The sequence below is a fragment of the Sinocyclocheilus rhinocerous genome, unplaced genomic scaffold, assembly GCF_001515625.1.
Source record: "Sinocyclocheilus rhinocerous isolate Xijiao unplaced genomic scaffold, SAMN03320098_v1.1 scaffold1569, whole genome shotgun sequence".
Classification (NCBI taxonomy): Eukaryota; Metazoa; Chordata; class Actinopteri; order Cypriniformes; family Cyprinidae; genus Sinocyclocheilus; species Sinocyclocheilus rhinocerous.
In genome coordinates, this window is record NW_015663506.1 from 689,797 (window position 1) to 710,628 (window position 20,832).

Sequence of the window (20,832 nt, forward strand, 5' to 3'; positions counted from 1 at the left end):
CTGACATCCTTTGACAGCTCTTTGGTCTTGCCCATGGTGGTGGGAGAGGTTGGAATGGAAGATACAGATTGTGTGGTTTTCCCCACTGTATATATGTATGTAACATCTCAGTTACTTTAATTCTGTTATTCTCTGTGTACTAATGTAAACTACAGACATGGTAAACATTGTAAACCTCAATGTGTTAGAACTGTTTTCCAGGAAATGTATCAAAGGTCATGGTTTTAAAAACTGATATTGTACAAAATGAGTTGCTTGGGATGCAAGGTACTTCACGTGTGCATTTCTTTTTGAAACGCCTAGGAAAATATCTTATCTCTTACCAGTGTCTAGACTTCTAATTCAAGCAAAGTCGAACTTCAGTTGAGCTTTACTCCCGCTTTGCTGCAGGTTTTAACTGTAATCAAATGCATGCTGCCTTCATATTTTTGCCTGATATACATAGAAGATAGTTCTAAAAACACAAAGTTGCATACAAATTTCAGGCCTAGACCCAGCAGATCGACCTGATTTGCCGCCCACCCAGAAGGGCATGCGTTGTGTTGTGTTCTTTGTCTTTCCTTCTCATGCAAGCCAAAATGAACTCTGCTTTTAGTCAGTGCATTAACTAAAAAACTCTAAAAGGGCCTTTTAGAGAAAATTACCAGCAAACCCTTCTGAGGAATGTGACCCTGTACTATTTCCGCGCTCCTGCCGGTTCACAGTCAACCTCTTGAAATCGCCCCTCTACTTATTGCAATCACTCAAACATTGCATTTGGATACAAATCTGTTTATTTCGGTTGAAGTGAGATGGAGTACAAGTCTTGAGTTGTATATTTCCCCCTGCAGTGGAGTGTGAACCACAATTATTGCAAGTATACCACACAACAGGAGTATGCTTCCATAAAAAATAATGTACATTTGTTCTTACATTACATTCAACTAGGTTTTAAGTACAATTTTTTGCAAAATGTTTCATTTTGTAATTGTCAAGGGTAAGATCTTCTGTGTGGTGTTACACAGGAGGACAAAACTGAATTCAAATCAAACTAGTCAACACAAGAATATAAAAATATTTTACAGAAGTAAATAAGGCTTTACATTCACAGAAACACAGACAGTATGCACTGAAGCAATTAAGTGTTTAAAAACTGACTGTGTTCGCAAGGGCCTCGTGATGTAATCCTGAAACAAGTTAAAAATGCTTATTTAACTAGTGAAATCTTGGCACCTGTGTTTGTGACCAGCTGAACTTCAAACCAGAAGTCAAACCACACTGGACTTAATAATCCCTTCTCTGTTCTGTGAATATGGTGGATTCCCGCTGGTGCCCAACATCAATATTACACAACTATTACAAAATATATATGTCGAGCCAGCGGTGGTTGTCAAAAGGATGTTAGTACCTGAATGATTTTGGCTTTTGTGGCTCATAGGAAGGTCTGTAATGTTTAGTTTGTGCTGTGGAACATCAGATTAGCATATGATTTGAATGAAGGGAAAACTGAGGTGTGGTGTCACTTACAGGGCAGTAAACTCACGAGGGCGTTTGGGTGATTAGCTAGTTCTAAAATCCCATTTTAGTTGCAATTTTGAAACCGATATGAGAATCTTGTTCAAAAAAAAAAATTCCAAGTTTTGATGCAGAACTGCTACTATTTTGTGCAAAAATGTTAATACCTGAAGTGTCTTGTTGCGCTTATTTTGTAATGGACAAAATGTAATCATGTAAAGTGCTTGTGTAACAATCTTTGTAAAAACAAGAATTATGTGCTGAAATCACTTTCAAATCAAACAAGACAAAAACAAATGTAGTACTAAAAACTCTAGTTGCAATGGGGCGAGTGTATCAGGGCCTAAATCTCACACCAATAATATTCGGAATGTCTAACACAAGGAACCACTGCATTTCCCTCACTTCCACGTGGTGAAAAAAAAAATCCACTTTGGTTACATGTACAAACCGTATATGTCTACATAGCGTTCCAGAGGAGTTATAATAACAATGTAGCACCACCGAAGCTGAGATACAGAATACTGACTACATGTATATAAATATATAAGCATCATACAAGTATACCTGAATGAATAACTAGCACACTCCAAATAACTATTAAAGAGACTTTAACCATGGCTTGCAAAAAGCATTGAGGGGCAAAAACTACACTATCTTAAGTAAAGCGTGTTGCAAAACTAGTCTGAAGGTTAACTGCAACCATAAAGTCGAAAAACTAATAAAATATGTAAAAGTAGAATAAATATGCCCATTTTTGCTTTGGAGCTTTTACAAAAGTAATTAAAGCATGTATAGTCCATAAGAACCAGAGTTCGTGTTTGTATGTTCCCCCTGTGATAAGTTCTCAGGCAATTTTACAGCACCTTGAACAAAAAGTATGATAGAGGGAAGTACTGCATGCTTTTTTGACATATTTCTATTCTAAGCTACACTAAGGAGAGATCCTTCTTGCCTTTGTTATTTTAGCTAATGGAAAAGACTATGTACTCAATGCACAAGCGCTGCAAGCAGCAAAAGCATGCATGTTAGTAAAACAGATGGAACGGGTTCCTGACGAGGTTCTCGAATAACACCGCATGCGATACTCTAGTAGAAATTGGCCTACGATCTCTTTAAGTGTTATACGGAGTTTGGAAGTGAGGGAATATTGGGATCAGGCTTCTGCTCGGGTGAACAGAACAGGAAGAGTCGACTCCGGAGGCTTTTATAGGCAAACCTGAAATACATCATATGTCCCATCGCAACGAAGGAAACCGAGATGATCACGAGAAGGCCAAAGGCCTCTGGATTTGGTGCAAGGATGACCATGATGAAGTGTAGGAGATCAAGAAGATAGTTCATGGAGTTCTGGACACCGTTGATGATGCCTCTCTCGGATTCAATCACATTCTCTTGGATCAGTTGGGTCACGGTCAAATCAAAGGACCAAAGACCTGAAAGCAATTCAGGAGAATCAATTAAAACACACGTTGTGACATAAAAGAGCATCAGAGCAATTATCACAAACATGGATTGTTGTTTTTGGTCTCAAAGGTTGGCTTTATAACTTTCAGGTCTAAAAACGATTTCTATTGTTTCCTGTTGGTTGCTCATTTACTCACCAATTCTAGCAGCAATGACACCAGCAAAAAGAAGACAGACTGAGATGTAGGACTCTACTTGTGGGGCTTCCTCAAAAACAGTGGCATTGATCTGGATCTGCGGTTCAATCGTAGGAACAAGAGTAGGACTCTCACGCAGCGAGCCGCTGTCTCCAAACAGATGTTTCAAGACCTCGTCGAAGGGCGAGACGCTGAGGTCAAAAGGGCTGCCAGGAGCAAAGACAGATGCTACACAGAGCATGAGGCAAGACAGTTGGGCGACTCCAGCGATGAAGCCGGTTCTGATCAGGCCACACTTCTTTCTGATCCAGGTGAAGGCCACCGTTCCACAGATTCCAGATATAGCTGAAGCTCCCATGAGGAGACTGAGCACGGAGCCGTTCAGGCCCTGAGTGTAAGCGTAGCCCGTGGTGATGCAGTCGAAGCCCAGAACGGTCATGTAGAGGAAAGCCAGAGACATTCCAGCAAAGAAGATGGACTGGTTGTAGTAGGCCACCCAGCCATCCTTAAAGGTGCGGATGGGTTCTGTCATTTGGTAGCAGCAACTGGTGTTCTTCTTCACCTCAGCGGTTTCATTCATCAACTGGGAGCCTTCAACTGGGTTTTCACTATTTCCAGTCTCTGCAACAGTGAAATGAAAAACCACAAAAGTAAAATGACTGAGTCATAAATATAAGTGGATAAGTCACTCTTTTTGTCAGAATTGTTTCGAAAACTGAATTGCGCAATGAACAGTACTTTCCACAAACTGGGTGCAAAATAGGATCTGATTCTGGAACTATTAAAAAATGTAATTAATGTGCTTAATCTACAAAATTTGTCCAAAAAGGAAGAAAAGAACTAATCCACAAATGCTGGTTTATTGTTAGTCAAAATAAAATAAAAAAATATTTTAAAAACTTTAGTAATATGGTTAGATGGTTGAGGTTGACAAGTGCAGTGACCACTACAGTTTGAGTAACTTATTGATTAAATTGATGATTTACTTCCAGGGTGTCACAATTTTAAGGAATGTAAATGTTTTGTAATGGGAGAAAACCAATAGGTAACAGGGTTGTGCACAAAGTGAGGCAGGTGAAAAGCAGTGTTTTAAGGCAGATTAATATTGCATACTTATGTTATCTTAATCTTATGTTAGATAATAGTCTAACACATCCAAATGTGCTCACTACACAAAACACTGGATTTTGTCTGTAATACTTTAAAAAAGTATTGGGACTCTATTTGTGGAAAGTGCCACAAAAGTTAGAGGAATTACTAACCTTTTTGTACGTTGAGATGCTTCAGCTCTTGGTCATCAGCGTCCTTCTGTCCTGCCTTGAAGGCAAGTGCTGGAGTCTTCTGATAAACTTTCCAAAGCAGGAAGTACTCCAAGCACATGGAGAACAGGTTCCAGCCCGAGATAAAACCACAGCCGATGAAATGGGAGCCAAATGCCATGATCTGGCCCACAAGCATTGGAGCCAGAATGTTGGTTAACTGGTGAAAAGTTAGAGGAATTACTAACCTTTTTGTACGTTCAGATGCTTCAGCTCTTGGTCATCAGCGTCCTTCTGTCCTGCCTTGAAGGCAAGTGCTGGAGTCTTCTGATAAACTTTCCAAAGCAGGAAGTACTCCAAGCACATGGAGAACAGGTTCCAGCCCGAGATAAAACCACAGCCGATGAAATGGGAGCCAAATGCCATGATCTGGCCCACAAGCATTGGAGCCAGAATGTTGGTTAACTGGTCGATTATTCTTACAGTTGCGTTCATATCTAACAAAATAAAAATATAGAAAACAAAAGGGAGTATAATTGTTAAAAACTGACATATTCTGATCTCTTATGCTCACCAAGGCTGCAAATATTTTATTTTTAGATTTTATGAAAAACAGTAATATTGTACAATTTTAAATAACAATTTTCGATTTTAATATATTTTCAAATGTAATTTATTCCTGTGATGACAAAGCTGAATTTTCAGCAGCCATTACTCCAGTCTTTAGTGTCACGATCCTTCAGAAATCATTCTAATATACTGACCTGGTACTCAATAAATATTTTTATCATTAACAATGTTGAAAACAGTTGTGCTGATTAATATTTTTGTAACAAGTGTATTCACTAGTCACTTTTGATCAAACTAATGTGTCTATGCTGAACCAAGAAAAAAAGATTGTGGCTATGTGCTAACTTTCATGGATTTCCTGTAGGTTACTGGGTTCACTAGGTACATTGATGGGTTTAAAATGAGAGTCATAAGGACTGACAGCTGATGCAAGCACGCTATAAAGATAAGATGATTGATGGTGTTGTAATGTATTTTATGAGTTTTCCTCAACTAGGTGAAATTTGTTTTATAGACAATACAGTGAGCGGGAAAAAAAAGTATTTGAACACTTAAGCCACATTCAATTACATAAAAATATATACAAATACAACATTATTTTACTAAAGTATGTTTGTTTTCAAAATAAAGACAAAATGATTTGCACAATTTTTTTTGTCGTCAAACCTATAGTGGAACAAGTCTATAATTAATGTGATGAACTGACTTTATAAATCTACTTAAAACCACCATGAGACTAGTTGGTTAAAATTAATTTGATATTTTGCTATCGGTAACACTTTAGTATAGGGAACAATTCTCACTATTAACTAGTTGCTTATTAGCATGCCTATTAATAACATATTGGCTGTTTATTAGTACTTTTAAAGCACATTCTGCATGACAATATTCTACATCCCTAATCCTACTCAATACCTAAATTTAACATCTACCTTACTAACTACTAAGAAATGTATATACATCTTCATCATGACTAGATAGACACGGTGAGTTTGTCTTTACTATACAGGTTAGATGTGATCCACCTCATAGTAACAATCCTGTCAGATCATCCATCCTTTGAGTGAGAGTGTAACGTTTATAGGTCGGCCGATCTGGTTTAGTGGTTAAAGTTAACCTTTTCCACATGTTTCCGCTATGTTGTCTGGGGTTTGGCAAAAGGAGAGTGGGACGGTGGGCGGTGCTCGGGGTGGTGACTGAAGGCGGTGACTGTGTAGTTCTGACGTCAACTTTTTACGGAAGTCACAACGGTTCGTGAAAAATCACAGCTACTTTAAGCAGGCTGTGTAAATTTTACTGTGGACTGATTGTTTTGAAACGTATATGGTAGTTACATAGCACCTAGACCTCAGTTATCATGAAAAAAGCCAGAAAATTTCAGTTTTGACAATATGGGACCTTTAAAATAAAGTGTGACCTTGTTATCTAATGGGATGAAGTTGATACATTTTAAGTTTTGTCCAAATATTTTTTGGGCCACTGTAATGAACATTAAAGAAGGTGAAACATTCCACATCCTGACCTGCCAATTTGCTCCGATCATCTCCAGCCACAACCACAACCCAGTCTCTCTGGATGGAGATGGACATAGCTGTGCTGGCCAGGTTAGCGATGTTAGCAATGGTGATGACCATAATGTAGCATGTAGTCTGCAATGTCAAAGAACATGTAATTAAAAAATATGTCACTGTGTTTAAAATAGCAGCAAATATTATTTGTTGTTAGTCCACTGCCATAAAAAGCTTGACTTGATTTTCAGGAACAGTCCAGAACAGAAAACGGTTCATTGAACGAGTCCCATTTTGTCTGCTCTATGGGTTCTCGACCTCAGTGACACCAGGACAAACAGCAGGTTTTGTTTGTTATTGTGTATGTAAAGTTAAAGCTTTCCAGCCCTTTAACAGACTCAAAGGACTAATATTGAGCACGCAACATGCTTTCTGCTCACATGACAACCCTGAATTCTGCTGACAGCACGTCACCGTTTTGTTATCAAGGTGTCATGTTTCAGTAACACGAGCTTAAGTTGAGTCCATGCAGAAAAAAAAAGGGAGCTGTATGTTTTAGATGACATTACCTCCTGTATAGGTTAGAAATTATTGAAAAGCTTGAAATAACTGAATATCCTGTTATAAGGAGATTGTTTGCCACTGCCAGCTATGAGAAAATTTTAAACAGCGAGGCAAATTCAGAGTGAAACCATTTGCATAAAAATGGAGCAAAAACAAAACTGGAGGCCACCAAGAACTGCAGCAAGAGGCTTCTGCTCTTGGAAATGAAGACTTTCTTTCTTAGTACATACATCTAAATCAGTTCTGAGTGCTTTTGGAGAACTATTTACACATTCAGCAAATACTGATAAATAGTGTCAGAGTTTTACTAGGAAGCAAACTGTCACGTCTTTTGAAATACTCACCAGCAACCATCCATTGTACAAGGTAGTAAGCTGTACTTTAAACTGGAAAACGACCATCAGAAGGACACCACAAAGAATGACAGCACTGTTCTGGACAACTAAAGATGTCTGCGCCACTGAAATAGAGAAAGAAATCCAGACTCAGTACAAAAATGTATGAATAATTGCCATAATCAAATGAGAACTGATACATGCTCTCAGCAATGTGTCAGGTTGCACAATAATTCTGCATGCTCTGTGTTTGGAGCTTTGCCATATTTACCTTTCAGTCTGGGGTTTTTGTCCACCCAGTCACCAATAATAGCGCCCAGTAAGAGGACGGACCCCGCAACCACCAGTCCATACACGGCTGTGAGGAGTAAACTATTGCCATACAGCTCCACCAAAAACACAGCCACAGCAAAATTCCATATCCGATCCCCCTGTAACATAATGACACAATGATCATCAGTCAAAATAATTCTGTGATTGAAATATCACTGTAGTTTTATAGGGTTAATGCAAAAGAATTAATTGTCATAAGTATTTGGCAGCTTATATTAGCTGGTATGGATATGCATCTATATAAGACAACATTAATAAAAATATATAATGCACATAATATTCTGTATAATGTAATAGATATCTATGTGTGTACGTATTGTGTGTGTGTTTGTGTACATACATATACTTATGTATATGCACATACGTGTTAAAACATTTATAACATATATGTTTTGGAGTAAAATTAATAACATTTCTGATCTTCAAATGGTCACTCTGCTGTCATGAAAAAAGTCTAATTTACCTGATTTAAAAAAAAGAGGAATTTAACCCTTCAGTGAAAGGGAAAAAAATGTAAAAGACACAATAAAAGGGATTAAAGGTCTATCTATCTATCTATCTATGTGTGTGTGTAAAAATCTAAAATGTAAATACAATATAAAAATGATATGCAAAATAAAAATGAAATATAGTAAAATATATAAAATATAATAACATATATGCAACATATGCAAATAAATAAATATAGTTCTCTGTTTTGTTATTGTGACTGACACATAAAAAAGAAAAAGAAAAAGAAAAAGAAAAAAGGACGGGATGTCAAACACAGATTACCCATGTTGACAGGGCATGTCCGAGGTAAATGAGGAATTTCGCAGACTTGAAGAATTCGCCGACTCTTTCTGAAAAGACAGAAATTCAAGTGCAAGATTATTTATTATTTTGGTCAAGCCGAAGGCACACTTCTTACATATATGCAACATATGCAAATAAATAAATATAGTTCTCTGTTTTGTTATTGTGACTGACATAAAAAAGAAAAAGAAAAAAGGACGGGCTGTCAAACACAGATTACCCATGTTGACAGGGCATGTCCGAGGTAAATGAGGAATTTCGCAGACTTGAAGAATTCGCCGACTCTTTCTGAAAAGACAGAAATTCAAGTGCAAGATTATTTATTATTTTGGTCAAGCCGAAGGCACACTTCTTACATATCACAGCACTGGCAAACAAATTCGTAAAACACTTACCACAGCAAGGTTTTTTAGATGCAGCGCTCTCCATTGTGCGTTGAAAATCGATTGTATTTGTTCGGTTTTATTATTTAGGATTTAAATTCCTTTGTATTGTTCAGGTTGAAGAAGAAAAGTAAATCCTCGCTGCAAATATTTCCTGCGCAAAATCACGAATATTTCCCTTCTCTCCTCTCCAAACTTAGCTATCACTGTAGCTGAAGTTGGAGAGAAATAGCCTCTTCTAGAACGACTAAATGTGTAAAAACATATAAATCCCGAAAGGGCCAGACCCGCGCTCACGGACGCAACCGAGCACCGTGTTTACCACACAGCCCTCCGGATAGACTGCTGCTAATATATTGCGATAACAGACTCCAGTCTCCGCCCCTTGCCTTTTAAGCTCAACAAAGACAGAACCAGTTTCGGTGACACAGCAAACATATTTAATAACACGAGCTTGTCTAACAAGGTCAAAATCATGATTCTGCAAAAATATAAATATGGCTAAAATATAAAGCCTATAGCCTACATGTTACATTATGGGAGACGGGGCTAGTTGTCACGAATGTTTGTCTCTCCACAAGTGCCTTTTACATGATTCCAAACACCTCGTTTAATCCCCTTTTAAATGATGTTTTTGTGAGTCCTGTCCTTCAAAGTAAAATTTAATGCGTGATATATGCTATAGCTGTTGGTTAAGTGAACAAACGGAAAGCGAAACAGCATACATTAAGATAAGGGTCAACAATAGGCTATAATGAAAGTATTGGGGCATGTTGTCACAAAACAAACATGTAAACATGTTCAGTATTATCACGGGTACTAATGCAAGACATGTTTAATTAATATTCAAGTAATCATTAATAGTAGCATTATTACTATTGTTTGATGTGTGAGAACTAGCCCCAGGCTACATATATCACTACACTACATAATAAACTTTTTTTGTTTATCATTCAATTGGTATGCCAACACTACTCGTAGCATCAGACAATCTTTTTATGTGTCACCATGACATGCTTTGATGGGTGTTCTGTTGGACTTGTGGGCCTAAATGGTGCACAGTACATCTCTGTCAGTAGGAAATTTTACAACACAGGCCATGATAAACAGAAGAGTTTACATAAAATCAGTGTAACATTTTTTTAGATGGATGGATGGATGGATGGATAGATAGATATTTTGATTTTATTTTCAACATTCACAATCAGCTCTGGAAGTTTTCTTTCTCACTGTACTGAGTTGCACTTTGGATCAAAGCTATTTCGCAACATTTTGTCAGTGAATGGCTCTTCCCAATAGTATTCCGATTTATTCTATTCAGGTCAGTGCTTAGTGTCAGTATTAACACATTTGAGCACAGAAACATACATAATGTGAAATAGTAGGGAAAAAAAACAAATCTACAGTTATTTAAAAAGCTATGTATGTCCAGGAACATGGTTTTGCCTTCTGCTTTTGGTTTGAAGGAAAGTTGCTTTATTACACACTCACACTCACTTCTCCAACCCAATTATTGCATAACCATGAGAGGTTCAAAAGAGTGCATTTCAGTCTTTTATAATTTATAGTCTGAGTGGATGTTCTTCATTTAACAATGCCCATGCAGAAGCCCATAGCATGTTTTTATATCTGTTTGTATCTTAAATTTATTTATTTTTTGACAAGATAATGCATAGAAAGTGAAGTAATGCTTTGCTCCGTTTGGTTATTTTTAAGTAATAACATGATGCAATGATATGTCACATTTAATCACATAACAAACACAGAGGATTGTGTCGTTATGCCTCTTTGTTAGTGGTTTTAATATTTGTTTGCTGCAGTATTTGCATGGAATGACAAAGCAACAAAGAGTGCATTTCAGTCTTTTATAATTGATAGTCTGAGTGGATGTTCTTCATTTAACAATGCCCATGCAGAAGCCCATAGCATGTTTTTATATCTGTTTGTATCTCAAATTTATTTATTTTTTGACAAGATAATGCATAAAAAGTGAAGTAATGCTTTGCTCTGTTTGGTTATTTTTAAGTAATAACATGATGCAATGATATGTCACATTTAATCACATAACAAACACAGAGGATTGTGTCGTTATGCCTCTTTGTTAGTGGTTTTCATATTTGTTTGCTGCAGTATTTGCATGGAATGACAAAGCAACATCTAATACTGGTTTTGGGCTTGATTAAAAAGTCTGACGATTAGGAACCTCCCATTCACAGAAGGCTCAAAGCTGAGTCATGTTGCACACAGAACCATCCTATCCACAGAAATTTGAGACATGGAACCAGATTACTCAGGTCACAGACTTGGTATTGTTCTCTATCACTCTGTTGGTTTCATAACATGACAATGAGCTTTACACCTTGCTTGCTCATATAATTTACATCTACATTTAATCACACATCAATAAAATGAAATAATCTGACACTCTACTGTTGACTTTTTGTTATCAAACTATACAGCAACAATATTCAGGCTCTTTTAATGGTTATCAAGGCGGAAAACACATATTTGTGGTCTACATCTAGAATTTTTAAATTCAGCAATTTCAATTAAACTTGGTTTTCTTTGACCTGCCAAATCAGTAGAGGAATTTTACCAACAAATTTAGTAGCCCTGGATATTGACAGTTTTTCATCTGATAAGGATCCAAACTTTACACAGGTGTCTAGAATCAATACAGGAGTATATGACCATGACTGAACCCAAACGAACTAGTGTGTTTGTGATATTAGAGGTGGAAACACACAAGTAAACACTGTCCACGTGATTTAACACTTAAGCCTTTCATGAGTGACCACACATTTCAACAGAACTGTGAAGCACAGGGGCTAATGCACAATCAACAGGACCACAAACACAAACACTGTAATTCAGTAAATGCAGGTTTTTGGTGTCATGAATGAGGTTAGTAGTTTACGAAACAGGAGAGTGGGATCTAACTGGTATTAAAAATAGGAATGATTAACAAAACCAATGGATTCTAAGTTTAGCGCAACAGACACCAGATTAAACTGACTTCTAGGTGCTTGCTTTTAATATCTGAATAATTAAGTGCACATCTAGTGTGTACTTGCAATGACTCAAATCTTAAAATATAGTTTGCCTGTACAATGCATCAGACAGTTTTTGATCAGATATTAGAGATTTGTGTTTGTTTGTTTTCTGGTCCCACCAAACAATCTAAAGATATTTTTTTTGTATTCTGTGAATATTGTCAGAGAATAATGATGAACATTAAAAAAAAGAAAAAATCATATGTAGTGGCAAGTAGAGGGATCTTTTTTAGGGTCACCTAATGTTCCTCTTTTTGGTGTCTTGTGCCTGGAAATGTTCCCGTTTTATAGCACATTAAAAAAAACAGCTTAACTATACAACAAGGGTGAAAGTACACCTGATATGAATAAAAAAAAAAAAAACATTATGCTTTCAACAATTACACTTGCAAAAAGCACATAATTTGTGTTTTAACTGAGCCTAAAATGCAAAATCATAAGCCCATTAGTAAAGATCCTCTTACAAACATCAAATAATTTTTTCAAAAAAGTATAGGCTATAATTACTGTATACAGTATATTTGTGTTGTGTAAATAACAATACAATTAGAAAATGCAAAACTTTGTTAAATACAGTTTTATCTCATTTATTTTGTTTGTGTGTGTGTGTGTTTCTGTATACCATTTGCAATGGTTACTATTTACTATTTTTCATAGTGTGATATTTGATGATTTGTATTAAAACTAGTTAGGGTCAGTATGACCTGCAAATATGAACCTACAACAACAAAAACATCTTTATCCTTCTACTTATTTGACAGGTACTGGAAATGTGTTTATTTAACCATCTTGATCAAAACTAAATCACAAAATGTCTTTTGTCTCAGTGTCATTTCAGGTATGTGCATTTTAAAAGTGTTATAAAACCTTTTGTTATCACAAGCGATGACCTCATGGATAAGGATTCTGCATTTAAGATTGTGGATGTTGGGTGTTGCTGGAGAAATAAGCAAAAGGCTCCAGTGTACCCTAAATACTACTTGAATCCAATGGATTCAACACATTTTTAGAGTAAGACAGTAAAAGCCGGTCAGGTTTGACTAAACTTATTACCCCTCAAGGTTAAAATTCAAACAATGTGCTTTGACATGTTTTGAGCAAAACTCTCCAGTTACAGGGCAACAACATATTTGGCTAAGTATGTCATGTACACCAAGAGTTATGATATCATGTTAATTTTTTTAATACCCCTTTTGTATTGTAGGAAATCATATAATCTAGACATCAGTTGTTTTGGTGGGTCACTGGGTGTGAAATATTCTAAAATCTGTTTGGATGTATAATGCTATATATTGACCTATATTGTCAATACATGTATATATACATTTCAGGGATGTGTTACAAAACCTTTTGTCATCACAAGCAATGCCCTCATGGATCAGGATTCTGGATTTAGGATTGTACCCATTGACTATTTAGTGTTGTGGGAGAAAAAGTCAAAAGGCTCCATTGTATACTTGTACTTGATGGATTTAAAATTTTTACAATAAGACAGTAAAATCCTGTCAGCTTTGACTATATATTTTTCCTTTGTAGGTTAAAATGCCAAAATGTGCTTTGACATGTTTTAGCAAACCTCTGTGTTACAGTGCAATAAAAATATTTGGATATGTTTTGGATAAGATGTTTCGTACAGCAAGAGTTATGTAATCATGTTAATTTTTTTAATCCCCCCCCCACTTAAGTGTGGTAGGATATCAGAAAGGATAGTATCAGATAATATCAGCTTCATATAGCAATCAGATTTTATTTTGCAACAAAAATATTTAGTGGATATTTAATAAGTGGATGTGGTACACTAAGAGTTATTATATGCATTATTTTTTGTCTACCTTCAAGTATGGTAGGAAATCAGATAGGACAGTATCAGATAATAACAGTTTCGGTCCCACTTTATATTAGGTGGCCTTAAGTACTATGTACTTACATTTAAATTAATCATTTGATACAATGCACTTATTGTGTACATACATGTTTTTACATTGTACTTATATTTTAAAAAATACCTATATGTAGTTACATCTGTAATTAATTTCTGTAATTACATTTATAATTACACTGTTGACCCATCCCTTACACCTTAACCCACCCTTAAACCTACCCAAACCACCAAACCTGTTCCTAACCTTACCCCCGTCCCACCTCAATAGCAGCAAACGTGTTTTGCAATACAACATGACCACAATAAGTACATTGTACTTATTTTTTTATGTATGGACATCGTAGTTATGGCCACCTAATATAAAGTGTGACCTCAGTTTCAGACAGATATCAGCTGTTTGGTGGTCAAAACCCTTTTGCTTTTGACCTATCCGAGCTGTTATTTTTGCCAATTTACATCTTATTTTTCTAGACACATTACCTGTATTTAAACCACCCAGTCTCTTTGTTAAAATGCTCCAGTCTCTTGTAGCTATCTTCTAACCATACATACAGCATTATTGTGGGGGGGTAATGATTTTGTAAACACTTACGTGACGTAATTTTAAAGCGCCGCTGTCTGCTCTCCCGCTTACGTCATTCGTGTACGACGAACGAGCCACTTGCATGTGGAAATGTTTCCTTAAATCATCTGAAGCGTTTTGATATGAAATGTCCTCTAAAAACATCCAGCGAACGGAACCTGGAGCTCAAGAAGAGCGCGCACAAAAAGAGGAGCTGAACAAGAAGGTTTCCTATCAAAATATTTTGTATAGCCTGTATAATGTCATAATCATAACTTTATGATAAGTGGTCACTATTACAGTACGTTTAGCACATTAATGTTTTCAATTAATAATTCATTCACATATAACAGATCAAAAGATTGTTGTTGACGAGTTGAGCAATTTGAAGAAAAACAGGGTATGTATGTCGTCTTGTTATATTAATAATTAGTCTGTCATATGGGTCATTCTACATTTGGAGTAGCAGATGCTGTCACTCAATTATAGATGACAAAAAATAAACTGCAATTTACACAGCTCCTACAGAACACCATAGGCTATATTATGAAAAACACTTTAAATGTTTAAAGTTTAAACGGTAACGTTAACATGTAATAATAGTATCAGAGGCGTCATGCCCATTCAAAGTGATTTTTGAGCCAAGTGGATTTTGAATGCAGCTTCCAAAAGACAAAAATAGCCGAATAATATTTTCTATATTTGATACAATCACACCGGCGTGATTAAATCGTTCAGCGCGTCATATCACCAGCTGCTAAAATTCAAATCTGCGTTCGCTGGCTGGCGCTGAACCAGAGACAGACGCGTTTTTACAGCGCTGCGCATTATAACCAATCACACACGATGCTGTTGAGCTTATGAATGCAATGGCCAATCAGAGGTGTTCAGATGAGTCATCGCTAAAATGCCGGTGTTTTCTTCACTCGCTTTCTCTCTGAATACCTCTTTCTGGCCAATTCTCTCGTTAGAAACAACAAACTGCAGATGTGTGTATGAATCTGTAAGTAAGCTATACATTTCCCAGTTTAAACAGCTTCAGTGATTTTAATGGGAGTTTTTGAGAGTGCTTGAACTCTAGACTGTCAGTGAAAATGTTCTTTGATAATGTAAATGTTCTTTGCTCTCTTTCTGTACAATGAAAATGTTCTGATAAGTAGCCTAACTTACAATGTTTTTATTCACATTAACTTTCAATGTTAAATTCACATTAAATATAAAGTCAGTCGTATTAAAAATATGTTATGGCATGACACCCATATCTGGAAATTAAGTAAACAGACAGGTTTTTATGCATATATTACATTATTAGGTTACTTTGACCATTGCCCAACAGGTTTTTATGTATAGTTAATAGATTACATTATTAGGTTACTTTGACCATTGCCCACTATAGATCAACTAACATAATCTATAAAGGTGAGAATCAAGATATTTCATGATATAGTTAATGTGTTTGGGAATGTTTAGAATAAAAAGGAAAAAAATAAATAAAACATGAGGGCTATGTGGCTGTTGTGTGTCACATGAGGATATCCCCACACACATGCCCCCTCAAAAATAATGAGTGCATGACGCCTCTGAATAGTATAATCAATAATCTTAGAAATCAGTATTTCCAATTATTTAAAGTTTCTTCATTTTTAAAAGCAGGAGAATATGCTTGCCATATGCTCCATAATACTTTGAGACATTTTTCCAATTAAATAAATGTAATAAAACGGAGTAACAAAATAAAATATAAAATGTAACACATATGTAGGAACAGAAAATTATAGAAGCTATTGCTATTTTCCAAAACACTGGGATTCAGATTATACAGTGTCATGTTTTTCTTAAGAATATTGCATGTAAGAACATGTACGAGATATCAAAGTGTATCTCAAGGTCTTCACATGTCATATTTTAGATAAAGAGGATAGGAATTAGTTTCATATTTGAAGAATTGTAATGACTCGTATGTTTAGACTATTGCCTTGTCCAAATACCCACACTTGTGGTCTTTGCACTTGACTGCTTGTATGTCATATTTCCTGTATTTGGCCCAAGTGTTCAAGTGAGGATGAAGACCACAAGTGTGGCGAAATTTTTCATTACCTGATGGGACACACTTATAGTGTTGTAAAAATGCAAGTGTTTACATAGCTTTATTTTTATTTTAAATACTTTGCATTTTAAAATCAACTTCTAAATGTCTGTTCAGTAGTCCCTATAACATGACACAACCCAATTTGTGGTGCTTCTAATTAAGTGATAAAAAGCAGTTGCAAACTTTTTTAAGACCTGGGACAGTCTTGCACACTTAGGCCTACTTCCTGTCGTGCGCATACGCTCTCAAATGGCCAAGACTGCAAGTGTGGGTATTTGGACAAGGCTATTTGTAGATTTGCCAGTAAATCATGTTTTGGTACTCATAAGCTTATTCTTACAGAGAGTGTACACCCAGCAGCCCAACAGCAATATATTCTTCCTGGCAGACAAAGGAGAGACCCTCGGCGCTTGTAAAAGTAAGATTCATAAATAATGAATCATAAATGACAAATATAAGTAATAGTTGTACCATTAGTGCTTCCTAATACAGCCAGCATCTTGTCTCTTATAGAGGATCTGGATAACATGAGAAAAGAATATCAAGATATATAGTGCCTTGAGATCATGTGTGGGATCTGCTGTGTGGTCAGTTTGACCACACCACATGATCCACTGGATAAGCATGTCCATGAAAATCTCAAACACAGAGGGCCCAGCTCTAGCTGGGACATTACAGAAACAATCTCAACATGCAGTCTCCTGTTCTCTGCACATGTGCTTCACATGAGAGGTTGCCTGACACCCCAGCCTCTTCAAGATGACAGTGGAAACATGCTTCTCTGGAATGGAGAGGTATTCGGTGGTCTAAGAGTAGATCTGGGAGAAAATGACACCAAAGTTGTTCTCCATCATCTGTCAATGGCGCAGTGCTCCTCAGATATAGTAGCTTTACTATCACAACTCAAAGGACCCTGGGCCTTTATATATTACCAAAAAGTAGAGCACTGTATCTGGTTTGGGAGAGACTTTTTTGGAAGAAGAAGTCTGCTTTGGAAATTTGATCCTGAAAGAACATCATTCACACTTTCATCAGTTGCTTCCCTGCCAGTAGATAACATTCAGTCCCAATGGCAGGAAGTACCACCTAGTGGAGTGTACAGGTTTGACCTAACGGACTCTTCACCTCTAGGGACATTTATATTTGAACTTTATCCATGGGTTTCGCACCGTGACGTAGAGCCAAATGAAAGCCCGGAATTGAAATGCGAAGGTCTTCCCAGATCTGTCTCTATAAACATAAATAGTTCAGGGCTTTACCTGACCTCCCCTATTTGTCCAATGAACACAGCCATTTCATCACTTAAAACTGAACAAGATCAGAATGTTTCTCAAACCTCTGTTGAAAATCTGAAAGAATTCCTAACAAACTCTAAAAAGAAAGCAATGGTTAACGCGCTCATTGACGTTCTAAGTGAGGCTGTCCGTAAGAGAGTACAGTGCCTACCTGCTCAAGATGAATTGGCGATCCCCTTGAATCATACGAAAGCTGATATTGCCATTCTTTTCTCTGGGGGAATTGATTCAATGATATTAGCTGCCCTTGCTGATAGGCACATCCCTGCAGACAAACCCATTGACCTTCTCAATGTTGCTTTCAAAATCCAAGAAGGAAAAGTGCCTCCCAAGTCTTTGAAGAAAGGGAAAAATAAGAAGAAAGACCGTGATGCAGATAATACACGGTCGGATCAGCAGAGCTTTAACTGCTTTGATGTGCCAGACAGAATAACTGGTAGAGCTGGTTTGCAAGAACTAAAAAACCTCAGTCCAAAGCGCCAGTGGAACTTTATCGAGATTAATGTAAATCAAGACGAGCTTAAGGAAATGCGACAGAAACGCATCTGCCATTTAGTGCACCCTTTGGACACTGTTCTGGATGACAGCCTTGGATGTGCCGTCTGGTTTGCCGCCAGAGGAATTGGAGTCATAAATGAGGGTGTTGAAGAACTTTATACTTCAGAAGCAAAGGTAACTTTGTTTTTTTCTGTTTGCACTTGAATTACGTCTGAATGAAAACTTGATGTTAATGTAAAACCTAGGTCACACTGTATAAAATTTTCCTCTTCTCGCAGGTGGTTTTGACTGGCATTGGGGCAGATGAACAGCTGGCGGGATACTCCAGACACAGGGTGCGTTTTAAGAACTCGGGACTGGAAGGACTCATCAAAGAGCTGGCTATGGAACTGGGACGAATATCCTCAAGAAATCTTGGAAGGGACGACCGAATCATTGGGGACCATGGAAAAGAGGCCAGGCAAGAATTACACTTTACAGCTTAAAGAATATTTAAGGTTAAACCAAACATTAAATGCTATAGTATTGTACATAATACATTTATTTCTTTTATCTCAGATTCCCATACTTGGATGAAGATGTAGTCAGTTTCTTTAACGGACTACCTGTGTCGGAGAAGGCTGACTTGTCTCTACCTAGAGGAGTTGGAGAAAAGCTGTTACTGAGGTTAGCAGCTGTTGAGTTGGGATTGGGACTCTCTGCTCTCTTGCCAAAGAGAGCCATGCAGTTCGGTTCCAGAATCGCCAAGTTCGAGAACAACCATGAGAAGGCCTCGGATAAGTGCAAAAGGCTTGTCACTACATAATTTAATATTCTGACAGTTGTCTTTTCTGGTTCTGTTCTTTTTAATATGAATATACTCCTTAAATGATTGGTTTGGGGCATTGGGAATGAGTACAATTAACCCATTTATGGCAATAATTCACAAAAAAACTAAAATTGATGGCCAGTTTTATTCTGAATGTCATTACATGTTTGTACTACATTAAATAAACAGAAGGATTTTGAAGTTGGTTCCTGAAGTATTTGTCACATTCTATGTATGATGGAAGGTTTCCCACATCAAATCGACCAGATATCCTGTGCACGTACACAGGCCTCCTAGAATAAACAGAGTTATTAGTCACTGAATGTCATTGAAAAAAACACAATGCTTTATTATATGCCCGTAAGTAACCTTAATATGAGCCATGAAAGAAAGGTCCCTGGTGCATCCCACTTTTCAATGGGTGTATTCTGCATGGAGAAGAGTTACATAAAAAAAAATAACATGATCGATAACAACTGCTAAATAAATATAGATAAACTGTACCTTCTTCTCATTGAGAAAAATGTCCAAAAGCGGAAGTGAGGTTTGTGAAAACAAGTAAAAGCAAGGACACTGCAAAGCGAGGACAACACATTAAAAATATTGACTCTAATAATAAGGACAAATAGTACTGAAATATCATCTTGTATCATACAATACAAAAGAAAACATACTGCATTACGTGAACTTGTTTCACTCAAGAGAGGTTTTTCCTTCATACACTGTACTTTAAGGTCCTCATCCAACTCCAGAATCCCGTATGTGGATGTTTCTGAAGGTGGAAATGATATAATAATGGTTTTAAAATTTAGTGACCATGTGTTTAGCAAAGTCAAAAAATATTGTTCTTATTACCCTCATCCTTGCATTGGTATGACAGCACTAAGTTGCTCTCTTTGTCTTTATTTTGCACTTCGAAGAACCTCTCTGTGATTTTCCTCAGGCTGAAATCCTCTTTGAATAAAGTATCGCTGCAAAATGAAAAAAAAAGTTTTTTCTCATTTTAAAGCAATTTCAAACATTTCCCTTATTTAATCTGATGCTGGTTATACCCTCCGATAACTAGTAAGTGGTCATCCACAGCACACAACTTGACCGTCAATTGCAGACAGGCAACAGCACCATGTCTGTCCTGCAGAGACAGTTAACAATTAAATATTATATTTCACATTCACAAACCGCTCCATTTCATGATGCTCACCTCATTTCTTCTTGTACCATCATTTATGATTTTAACATTGGGGAATTCTTGAGCCCACTGCTGGAATGCTTCATGGTAAAGATCATTGGTCTGTTCAACAGATTGTACAATTTATCATAATCATGCAAGTCAAACACTATGACTGTAAAAGCTCGATATGGTCATATATTTAAAAGAAAATAGTTATTCTGCACTCACAACCACATAGACTGTGTCCACACATCGTGTTTTGGTCAGTGCCTTAACCCAGTGTGAGATAAGCGCACGTGAACCAACAGGAAGCAGCGGCTTTGCAATGCCACCTAGATGCTTGAAATTCCCAGTTGTGTCATTCTCGATGTCTCTTTGCAGTCTTGTTCCATAACCTGCAGCTAAAATAACAGCTTTCATTGTCAGCTGAAAATCAAAAAGTGACAACAGCTCTTATCAGCATGTGATTTTAAATAAGTTGCTAAAACTGTAAAGTTGTACACTTTCGGAGGGTTAAACCAAGATCGCTTTCTGGGCAAAGGTAGCTGTATGTTGTTCAGTCTGACCCACGCATGCGCAGTACTTGCCACAACGTTTTCAAAGCACTCCTTGCACACATCCGCGAAACC

General features: G+C 36.9%; 3 protein-coding genes across 6 annotated transcripts; 1 reads left to right on the top strand and 2 right to left on the bottom strand.

The window, feature by feature from the left end:
* Positions 1-755: 755 nt before the first annotated feature.
* On the bottom strand, positions 756-9,176 carry slc40a1 (solute carrier family 40 member 1). 2 transcript variants are annotated; one of them, XM_016539259.1, is made up of 10 exons: positions 8,966-9,176; positions 8,858-8,917; positions 8,683-8,750; positions 7,606-7,765; positions 7,344-7,459; positions 6,450-6,576; positions 4,814-4,854; positions 4,361-4,568; positions 3,099-3,719; positions 756-2,930 (listed from the first exon to the last, which is right to left on the bottom strand). In XM_016539259.1, the coding sequence occupies exons 2-10, from the start codon at positions 8,889-8,891 to the stop codon at positions 2,617-2,619; spliced, it is 1,689 nt and encodes a 562-aa protein (XP_016394745.1). In that variant the 5' UTR covers positions 8,892-8,917; positions 8,966-9,176; the 3' UTR covers positions 756-2,616. The 2 variants fall into 2 exon arrangements, with proteins under 2 accessions (XP_016394745.1, XP_016394746.1); XM_016539260.1 differs by lacking the exon at positions 4,361-4,568 and having other exon boundaries at positions 4,606-4,854; positions 8,858-9,176.
* Positions 9,177-14,487: 5,311 nt separating this feature from the next.
* On the top strand, positions 14,488-19,233 carry LOC107728934 (asparagine synthetase domain-containing protein 1-like). Of its 3 annotated transcripts, XM_016539271.1 has the most exons (6): positions 14,488-14,568; positions 14,696-14,742; positions 16,774-16,849; positions 16,945-18,398; positions 18,503-18,684; positions 18,783-19,233. In XM_016539271.1, the coding sequence occupies exons 4-6, from the start codon at positions 16,998-17,000 to the stop codon at positions 19,027-19,029; spliced, it is 1,830 nt and encodes a 609-aa protein (XP_016394757.1). In that variant the 5' UTR covers positions 14,488-14,568; positions 14,696-14,742; positions 16,774-16,849; positions 16,945-16,997; the 3' UTR covers positions 19,030-19,233. The 3 variants fall into 3 exon arrangements, with proteins under 3 accessions (XP_016394757.1, XP_016394758.1, XP_016394759.1); XM_016539272.1 differs by lacking the exon at positions 14,696-14,742 and having other exon boundaries at positions 14,490-14,568; XM_016539273.1 differs by lacking the exons at positions 14,488-14,568; positions 14,696-14,742; positions 16,774-16,849 and adding an exon at positions 16,650-16,659 and having other exon boundaries at positions 16,986-18,398.
* On the bottom strand, positions 19,195-20,790 carry LOC107728935 (uncharacterized). The gene is made up of 8 exons (XM_016539274.1): positions 20,432-20,790; positions 20,234-20,323; positions 20,085-20,164; positions 19,888-20,003; positions 19,707-19,804; positions 19,537-19,605; positions 19,402-19,460; positions 19,195-19,325 (listed from the first exon to the last, which is right to left on the bottom strand). Exons 1-8 carry the CDS (start codon positions 20,621-20,623, stop codon positions 19,205-19,207), a joined length of 825 nt encoding a protein of 274 aa, XP_016394760.1. The 5' UTR covers positions 20,624-20,790; the 3' UTR covers positions 19,195-19,204.
* Between the last annotated feature and the right edge of the window lie 42 nt (positions 20,791-20,832).

What these genes read in the sequence shown, in the direction of transcription:
- slc40a1 (XM_016539259.1), bottom strand. Translation starts at nt 8,891, where the DNA reads ATGGAGAGCGCTGCATCTAAAAAACCTTGCTGTG. An exon ending in TGATCGGAGCAAATTGGCAG is followed by an intron (nt 4,855 to 6,449) that starts GTCAGGATGTGG and finishes TTATTTTGTTAG; the next exon opens with ATATGAACGCAACTGTAAGA. An exon ending in GCATCTCAACGTACAAAAAG is followed by an intron (nt 3,720 to 4,360) that starts GTTAGTAATTCC and finishes TCACTGTTGCAG; the next exon opens with AGACTGGAAATAGTGAAAAC.
- LOC107728934 (XM_016539271.1), top strand. Translation starts at nt 16,998, where the DNA reads ATGTGTGGGATCTGCTGTGTGGTCAGTTTGACCACACCACATGATCCA. An exon ending in TTTATACTTCAGAAGCAAAG is followed by an intron (nt 18,399 to 18,502) that starts GTAACTTTGTTT and finishes CTCTTCTCGCAG; the next exon opens with GTGGTTTTGACTGGCATTGG. An exon ending in GACCATGGAAAAGAGGCCAG is followed by an intron (nt 18,685 to 18,782) that starts GCAAGAATTACA and finishes CTTTTATCTCAG; the next exon opens with ATTCCCATACTTGGATGAAG.
- LOC107728935 (XM_016539274.1), bottom strand. Translation starts at nt 20,623, where the DNA reads ATGAAAGCTGTTATTTTAGCTGCAGGTTATGGAACAAGACTGCAAAGA. An exon ending in AAACAAGTTCACGTAATGCA is followed by an intron (nt 19,606 to 19,706) that starts GTATGTTTTCTT and finishes CTCGCTTTGCAG; the next exon opens with TGTCCTTGCTTTTACTTGTT. An exon ending in TTTTTCTCAATGAGAAGAAG is followed by an intron (nt 19,461 to 19,536) that starts GTACAGTTTATC and finishes TTCTCCATGCAG; the next exon opens with AATACACCCATTGAAAAGTG.